The 9436-nt window shown below is 39.3% G+C and overlaps 1 protein-coding gene across 4 annotated transcripts; it reads right to left on the bottom strand.

The window, feature by feature from the left end:
* Positions 1-974: 974 nt before the first annotated feature.
* eomesa (eomesodermin homolog a) lies at positions 975-8181 on the bottom strand. Of its 4 annotated transcripts, none has more exons than XM_015052875.1 (7): positions 8089-8181; positions 3905-4272; positions 3427-3581; positions 2827-2948; positions 2466-2624; positions 2242-2303; positions 975-2141 (listed from the first exon to the last, which is right to left on the bottom strand). In XM_015052875.1, the coding sequence occupies exons 2-7, from the start codon at positions 4258-4260 to the stop codon at positions 1388-1390; spliced, it is 1608 nt and encodes a 535-aa protein (XP_014908361.1). In that variant the 5' UTR covers positions 4261-4272; positions 8089-8181; the 3' UTR covers positions 975-1387. The 4 variants fall into 4 exon arrangements, with proteins under 4 accessions (XP_014908361.1, XP_014908359.1, XP_014908360.1 ...); XM_015052873.1 differs by having other exon boundaries at positions 3905-4774; positions 8089-8150; XM_015052874.1 differs by lacking the exon at positions 8089-8181 and having other exon boundaries at positions 975-1291; positions 1423-2141; positions 3905-4830.
* Positions 8182-9436: the final 1255 nt, after the last annotated feature.

Genomic DNA, 9436 nt, shown 5'->3' with positions numbered 1-9436 from the left:
TTTTTTGAAAAATGACACCATTTTTCAAAACGAAATGACACTGCACATCTAATACTGTAATAAACAATTTTTGATACACATATTCCTGAGATATGCCTCGTTGCTGAAGTTATTACTTTTACCACAGACTGTGTTGAGAACATATGTTTGCTAAATGTATTTCATGTAAAAATGCTCTGTGTGCTGTTCTTACAATGCATACAAATCAACCCTGTTTGGTTGTAGATATGACAGCCTCAAAATTTCTATGCATTAATTTTGGTCAAATTAAAAAAAATGTTGAGAAAATCAATATTTCGACCCGATGATTTTGAGTATGCATATTTTTTCTGCACCTATGAATCTGTGTTTCATATCGAACTACTGGGGAATAAATTAATGCAACCTGATTTTGCTTTTTGCTGTCTTTTATCAGTTCAGTTTCAGGGATTTAATTATGCAAAAGCTCGCCAGATGCAACACCAAATGTGCCATTTTTGATCCAGGGATTCCAGAAACATTTACCTCTTTGAAAAGTTTGGACTTTCCTTTAAGCCCAGTGTATTGAGTAAATATGTTACCAAAAATGACATTTTCCGCATAAACATGAAAAATGCTGTTTCAGGCTCTCGTGTTTTCTATAAAGCACATGATTGTTGAGAATTGTCATGCTGCATTTAGGTTAAGCTAAGTATATCAAAAATGTTGCACACAATACAAAAAAAAAAGAAAAAAAATCAAGCCAGGCAATACTTCCAGAACATTTTGTTTTCAAAAGCTTTGAATAAATATCTCGATGCCAAAAATTTTTAAGTTAAATAAGGAATCCTTTTAGCCTGCTTTTGCAACATTATAATATAACAAACATCATTTCTGGTACAGCCGTCATGTTTCCAGCGTACCGTTCTATTTCTATTTGCGGCTTGCCGACGTCAAACGGAAAGCGGCTCATGAAGCGCCATACTTCCTTAGAAAAACATACCGAGAAAGACATGTTCGACAAATGCTTTATGAAAAGCCATTTTATTATTCCATTTAATAACACTCCCATGAAGACATTTTATACAAGATACATCACATTCTAAAGTGCACGAATACTGTACAACGAAAAATGACTTAAATACGGAGGGGGTGGCAGGGTAGAAATCACATTTGTTTAAAAAGAAAAAATGTAAAAAATAATTTAATTAAATTGAACATGCTTCTTTTTCCAAAACAACAATCACTATGCATGTTTCTGCTCATGTGACAGGGGCTGGCCTGGGAAAATAACCTTGTGCAGCTTGCTTGGGGAAACACTAAGCTTTGGCACCTTTAGAGAAAAGAGAAAAAAAAAGGCATTAACAAGGACTGGAGATCACTCAATGATAAAACCAAATAATTATATTTAGCTTAAATAAATTCAGTCTTAGGGGCTTGTGTAGAATGCATAATAACCCATGCCTTTTGGGTTGTCCTTGTTGTACTCCTCCGCAGTCAAATCCTCACACTTGATGGTGGGAGAGTTCTCTGTACTTGAGCCCCCTGGGGACATCCTGCGCCTCTTGCACACCATGGAGTACACGCCAGAATCGCTAGAGTCCACCGATTTCAACGAGTGGGACGTCTCGATCCAGGTTGAGGTGGGTTGAGCGTTCTCCTCCGGCAGTTTTTCTTTAGCAGTCCCCAGCTGGTCCTCTGCAAAGGCAGGGGGGCTCGGACGAGGAGACCAGGGCAGGCCTGTTGTCATTTTGCGCTGGTAGGAGCTCCGAGTTCCCCAGCCTGCAGCCATGGAGGCAAAGGCCGAGTCTGGGTAGTAGCTGAGGGCGTGGGAGGTCTGCAGAGACAGAGGCTTGATGCCGTACGACAGCAGGCTGCTGGTCGAATAGTCATTTTCATAGGAGAGATCCAGCTTGTTGGAGCCTGGCTGCTGAACTGGGGGAACAAACCAGCGCTGGGCGGAAGCAGCAGCACTGGGATCCTCGCCCTGCGGGGAGAGGAGGCTGTTGGTTTGGGGGACGGCCCGTTCGCCGGTGTAGAATCGGTTCTGAGGCAGGTTGTTGACAAACTGGTCCTGAAAGAAAGGCTGCATGGCGTAGCGGGCGCCGGGTACAATCTGGGTAGAGCGAGGGGAGTCTGTTGGTGACGGAGTCAGCCTGTCACTCTCTGGGGCTGTGTACATCCTGTTAGCAAGGAAACGCATATTAAAAAAAAAAAAAACTCTGCAAGATCCTTTGACATGCATCAGTAAAAGAGAAAAAAAAAATTGTGTGCGACACTTACGAGTCATAATTGTCCCTGAAGCCTTTTGCAAATGGGTTGTGATCTATCTTCAGCTGTGTGATCTGAAATGTAAACAAGAAGCAGCCCAGGATTAATAATGTGCATTTTAGTATAAGCAACTATTAGAATAGAAATTAAAATCATTTGTATATATGCAGGTCAAAATGAAAACTGCTGCATCCAGGGTAAAAAAAATAAATAAATACATTTATTAGAAAGCTTACATCTGTGTTCTGGTAGGCTGTGACGGCTATAAACTGGTTCTCTGGGAAGGTAAAGGTTTGAGTCCTGGCCTCGTTGTTCATGTCCTCCACCCCGTCTTCAGTCACCTCCACAATGTGCAATCGCGGTTGGTATTTATGAAGCGACTGCAAGACTATCATCTGAAAACGGAAAACCACAACATGCATCACACTCTGCTTTTCAAAAGGTGACCTGCTGTCGGTTAAAATCTGAAAAACATCCTAAAAAAACAAAACAAAAAAAAACAGCTCCTCCAATTATTATAAGCAGGATAAAGCATGATTTGTCATGTTAGCATTTAATTATAATAATAAAAAAAGGCATTAGAAATACATTTCTAACCTGTGTGTTGTTGTTGTTGGCTCCTTTATTGTTGGTTAGTTTTAACTTGCCAAATGAAATTTCTTGCCTCATCCAGTGAGCACCAGTGTTGGGAGATTCAGGATGGACATACACTTTGTTACCTAAAATAGAAAAGAAAAGAAATGTATTGTGTGAAAAACAACCAAATAAAAAAGTATGGACAAAGCACATAATACAAAATTTGCTTACTACTGTTAAATTTATTTGAGAATGAAAGGCAAAAAAAGGAGAAAAGGTTCTGATTTTTCATAAACTCCTGCTTTGAAAAAAACAAAAAACAAATAGGACCCTATATTAATTTATAACTAAAACAAAAACATTTTTTTTAATTTACAATGTGTTAAAGATGCAATTCTTTAGAAATGTTACCAGCTGAATCGATTTAGGCCTTTTACTCCATCAATTTTAAAACACAAACATGTATCTGATTTCTTTCAAAATGTGAGTTTACATCATAGTGAGAGCAAAAATTGCATTCCAATATTTATGCACAAATATTTTAAGCAAATTAGGCCCGGTTCCACCAGAAATTCTGTTTTTGCAACAGCTTCTAAAATATGATTAAATGATGTAGATCACCTTGCATATTATTGTCTGCTTTTCCACAAGTGACCCACTTTCCTCCCTGAAAGCGCCAGTGATTCGGGTCGGCCAAAACAATTTCTACAAACACATTGTAATGGGCCGTGAGGTTCAGTCCGGTGATGTTGAAACTGAGGAATGGGAACATCCGTCTGCGAAAGAAAGAAAATAAAGAAAAAAACATTAACATATACTTATTTTTGTTGGGAAAAACTCTTGAATAAATTCCTACACATTTTTTGCGTTTTAGTTCGGCCTCGTTCATCAGGCCGGTTTTTCCCCCAATTTAAAAAAAAAAAAAAAAAAATCACGATTAATTTTTTTTTAGTTTTAAATCGTCATGGATAATTTTCTATCAAGTTACATTTTAGAAAAAAAATGTGGGTTATGATGCAGCATAAGAAAAAAAGGAACTTTTTTTTTAAGAGGTGTAAATTTCGAATTGAGTTCTGAATCCCCTGAAGTCGGTCTTTACCTGCCCTGTTTGGTGATGATCATCTCGGTCTGGTGCCGGTGGAACTTCAACCAAAGAGGCCGGTTGCACAGATAAACCTGCGCCCTCGCTCCGGCTGCGGAACCCGGTAGAGACATGGACCCGATTCCCGTCCCGGTCCCGGAGTAGGACGGGTACAAACAGCCCGGGCCCTGGCTGAACTGGTACCCTGCGCCGCCGAACTGACTCCGGCCGCTGCACACGGACGGAGCGGAGAAGCCCGCGGGCGGCAGCACAGATCCGTAGTGTAGTGAGGCCGGGTACCTGGAGCCGCTGGAGCTTGTGTACACCGAGCCGGTCTGTCCAGCGTAGGGAAACAGGGAGCAGGGGCTTGCCATGTCGGAGCTGGTCTGGGAGGAAGATATGAAGTATCTGTCTGAGCCGAGCTCGTCTATGTTGTATCGCCGGCCGCTCGTCAGCTCGTCCTCCCCAAGCACTGGGGAGCCTTTCCTCCCGTCGGTCTTATTATTATAGGAGTCCCCCTCTGCCTCGCCCAGCATTCCGTTGCCCACCCCGCTCAGGTACTTTTTAGGAGCGCTGCTTGTCTCTGACTCTGTGCGCTCCACCTCCTGGTAGTCGAGCTGAGAGGACGGCCTGGGGCTGTTGTTTGCGCTGTCCGACGAGGACAGGTTGTAAAATGTCTTGGGTAAATTGATGCTAGCGCTGGGAAGAATATTCTCTAACTGCATCGTTTTGTTCACGTTCTCGCAATAAATAAAGAAAGAGTTTCAAAGGAGTCCAGAGAGGTGGAATCTTAGAGCCGCGGAGGTGCCACCGGCGCCCGGGTTGGTCTCGGTTTCTGCAGCCCACCTCCCCTTTCACCAACGACGGGATGTTGGAGCCTCTCCTCGCCTACGGATTTTCAGATTAGATCAGATAATGGTTTGGATGGGAGATGCTGAGCGGCTCTTATATGATTCGCTCATACAACGGATTGTAAACGTCAGGGGAGGAGTTTAGGAGAGGGGAGCAGACCCTCTGCTCAGCCAATAGCAGCGCTGCTGTGGTTCAATTAGAAAGAATATTGTGCCAGAAGAGTGTTTAGCTACAGCTACCTTTTAAACCCGATGTGGACGATTTAACTCAAGTTAAACTACAAAGGGCATTTTAATAAATTAGAGTACCAACAAAAAGTTAGTTTTCAGTAATACAGACTACAAAGTAAAACTAGAGATTAATTACAAAGTGACATGCCAAGCGTTTATACATCTCAGTTTTGATTATTATTGGGTAACACGTTATTTGAAGGGGGTTGAATAAGACTGACATGACACTGTCATAAACATGACATAACACCTGTCATGAACATGGATTAGCATTTATGACTGTTGTCATAAAGCGTCATTCGGTAAATTATGACACTTTTAATACAAAGTTGACATTATTCAAAATGTCTTTGCTATGACAACTTGACATCAACCAAGAAATCATTACTGTTTAAACTTTACCTTTAATAACATAAAGTTACCTGATTTTTAAAGTGCAATCAGTAATACTTTTATAACAAATTTATATCAGTAATGATTTATTGGTTAATGTCAAGTTGTCATAACAAAGACATTTTGAATAATGTCAACTTTGTATTAAAAGTGTCATGATTTACCGAATGACGCTTTATGACAACAGTCATAAATATTCATGAAGACTTATTGATGTTCATGACAGGTGTTATGTCATGTTTATGACAGTGTCATGTCAGTCTTATTCAACCCCTTCAAAAAAAAAAACAAAAAACAAAAAACAAAAAAAACCCAGGCAAAATTAAGTTCCTGACAAAATCTGATTATAGAAGACTAAAAAAAAAAGAATTTTTACTACTGAAACTGTTGAGGTCAACACAATCAGTGGAAGGTTGTTAATTGTGGCTTCAGTTCTCAAGTTGAGTCATTGACACCCTCCAAGGAAATTAAGCCACTAAAGGACATGACACTGGCTGTGCACATAGCTTATTCGTGGAAAGTTTAGTGGAAGAAGAAAAAAACTGTGGCAAGAATGTGCTTGCAAAGAATGGCCCATTCAAGAGTTTAGGTAAGATTTACTAGGTGTGGACTGGAATCAGAGCTTCCAGGTCCACTATGCGCAGATCCAGGACATGGACCACAGCTATCACATTTAACTTGTGTCTAATAGACTAAGATACTCTTTTCAGATTAAGTTAAATTTTACATCCAAAATGGAAAATAAAGGTAAGCATCATTGAAGATTTAGGAAGCCAGGACATCTATACTGCTGCTGGTCTACTGCAGCAGCCTTCAGCTCCAGTCCTTGAGGGCCGCGGTCCTGCAACTTTTAGTTTTGTGTGCTCTGCTTCAGCACACCCAGGTCAAATTAGCAGGTCATTAGCAGAACTCTGGAGAACTTTACTGCCTACTGAGGAGTTAATTCAGCCAATTGATTCAGATTTGTTGGGCCAGGAATGCACCTAAAACCTGCAGGGTACCGGAAATACCTCTGGTCTACGGTGTTTCACCCATTCCGAGGTCAGTACATCTGCCAAGAGGTGTAAGAGTACTACATGCTGCCCTCTGCTGAAAAGCTTTATAGAGTTGTTGATTTCAGTTTCTTAGCACCTCCTCACATGGCCACATGTAGGGAAACGTACTCATGTAATGACAATGGTTTTCCTCCTCTGAGTTGGTCAGCACACTCACTTGACTCTAGAAACTCTAGACACGACACAGAGGCTAACCCTAACCCTCAAAACAACCAAAACCGTTTTACAATATTGTGATTTATTGGGATTAAAACACCAACACTTATCATGAACAAAGAAAAGAAGAGTTGTATTATCTTCTTGATTGCGAAAAAAATGACCAGATGTACACTGCTCAAAAAAATAAAGGGAACACTCAAATAACACATCCTAGATCTGAATGAATGAAATATTCTCATTGAATACTTTGTTCTGTACAAAGTTGAATGTGCCGACAACAAAATCACACAAAAATCATCAATGGAAATCAAACTTATTAACCAATGGAGGCCTGGATTTGGAGCCACACACAAAATTAAAGTGAAATGTTCCCTTTATTTTTTTGAGCAGTATATTTTATCCTATAGGTGTCACAGTTTTTAGTCATTTGTTTTAATTTCTGCAGTGAGGCTGAAGGAAAACTTGTCTGATGGTTTTCCAAAGGATGGCTTTGCTTATTTTTCCAGAATATCAAGCTTAATCAGCAAGAAGTTATTCATTTCAGAGAAAAACTTAAAAACTGTCCAATACAAGATGCTCCCATCATGGAAGATACCACAGTTTCACTGCATTTAAAGAAAAATAAAAAGTTTGCGGTCTCTTGCTATTGTTAAACTGAAAACCAACAAAATGTTACTACTGCTTTTGATGATTTGGACTTACTATTTATAGTCATGTACATTATATATTCACTGAGATACACAGTCTCAAATATTTTTGAGCAAACACCAACTAATTTTTGTAGTCATTGTCAAATGTCTATTATTGCTGATCATTTTTCTGTCTTTTCACCTTTATATTGTTTATTGTGTAACAATCAATAAAAACAAAAAATAATCCCAAACTATGAAATTTCCATAGCATCGTTGTTTCAGTCTGTAGTTCCAAGTGTGCAGCAATACAGGACTGAAGGGCAGCACTGAGTTTCTCAAAGCTCTATAGTTCCAGAATTATTATTATTATTATTATTATTTTTTTTTTTTTACAAAGAGCTGAAATTCAGACACAAGCAGCAAAAAAAAATCTTTACATTAGTTGTGTTCACAGCTCTCTGTGAACACAATTATGAACATTTTGTAGTGTATGTGTGCGATTAGAGGCGTTTACAATCCCTTATGAATTAAAGTTTTCTTGACCTGCCCAGGCCAGCAGGGGGGCCTAAGCAAGCGCAAACACCGCTTATACCTCGGACTGGCCCTGCACGAGATTATTTTCCATACGAGAGACTAAAATATTTTCAAATATATTATTATTATATATATATCTTTTAACCTTTTGTTTGAAAATAAAATGCTCAAAGGTGATAAACCATCGCGCGCGCAAACATTTTTTGCGGACGCTCACGTGCACACACGGACGCGCCAACAAAACACCGTAAACCTGCCAGCGTCGGCTTCAAGCCTCCGTCATCTAACAGCACGATGAGAACATTCCGCATTCAGTCAGAAGCTGCTTTTCGCTTCTATTAACTCACCTCCAGAAAGGCAGCGCAGAGACCCCACTTCCCTGCGCGCAGACTCTCCTGCCCCTGAAGGAAAAAAAACCGCCCCCCCAAAAAAACAGAAGCACTCACATGTGCACCTTGTTTCCTATAATTGGACTTCGCCGCCTCTTCAGCTCCAGCGTTAATAAAAATATCGGCTGCCAAAACCTGCTGAAAATAAAGCTCCAAAAACTAAGAGACGGTTACTTCAATTTCACACTTGTTAGAGAGACGCTCGAGTGAAGCCTGTGAATTTTTTTTTTTTTTTTGCTGAAGTTTTTCTTCTGCTTTTTTCTTCTGTTTTGTCTTTTTTTTTTTAAACCAATAACATGCTGCTATTTTATTTTCGTTCAGAAACGAAGAAGATGTATTTCGGGGGTTGTATAACCCCCCCCCCTTTTTTTTTTATTCAACAGCAACAATAAATAAAATGGAGGCAAATATATCACGTAAGAATCTTAAAAATCTCGAACAATTTTTAAAAAATCCATAATTGAAATAGATTTACTCATTTCGTTTAACAAAAATAATACAGTGTAATCAAATAAGAGTGAAGCAGATTTATGTCCATGTGGAATTTTGTGCTTTTGTCGTATGACTCCCATACTTACGAGCAAACGGAATAAAAGTACTTACTGAAAAAATGGGGTTTTAATATATTAAATATCGGGAAATGTTACCTAATTGTAAAAATCTGTACATAATTTGGACTACAATAATGTGGCAAAAGCAAAATTAATTTGCTTGATAAATATTGAAAAACAACAACAATGATGTATTATTATTATTATTATTATTTATTATTATTATTATTATTATTATTATTTCTTCAGTACAAACACCTCCAGGTTATAAATACACACGTTCACACACTAACACTAAAATAATGGAAACGGAATTCAAACACTCTCCTATCTAGATGGGGAAAAAACAAAACAAACAAACAAAAAATAAAAAAAAAAAAACAAAGGAGGAGAAAATTTTCCGTATTCAGGCTTCATGGTGAGGGGGATTTCACAGGATTTGTAGAGACAGCGCTCTCTAGTGACCGAGCAGGACACTGGATAATATTTCCCCCTTTACTGGTTATTCTAAAAAAGAAAAAAAAAAACCCAAAGCTGTAAGAAGTCATATACTCTCACGTCTTAAAGTTGTTTCTCACTTTACATAATCCTCAGCTCAATTTACTGTTTGCATCCTTGTGTTTTAGAGTGTGTGTGTGTGTATGTGAGGGTGAAGGGTGTGTGTGGGTGGAAGGGGGGGGAAGTTTGTGCATGTGTGAGCTTTAAAGAAAGCGAGGGAGGGGGAAGGATGAGGGAGCAGTATAAGGGGAGGTGAG

The sequence above is a fragment of the Poecilia latipinna genome, unplaced genomic scaffold, assembly GCF_001443285.1.
Source record: "Poecilia latipinna isolate Pla-1442-1.1 unplaced genomic scaffold, P_latipinna-1.0 Scaffold1142, whole genome shotgun sequence".
Taxonomy (NCBI): domain Eukaryota; kingdom Metazoa; phylum Chordata; class Actinopteri; order Cyprinodontiformes; family Poeciliidae; genus Poecilia; species Poecilia latipinna.
Note: the sequence above shows the minus strand (reverse complement) of the source record. Positions and strands in the feature narration are given on the sequence as shown.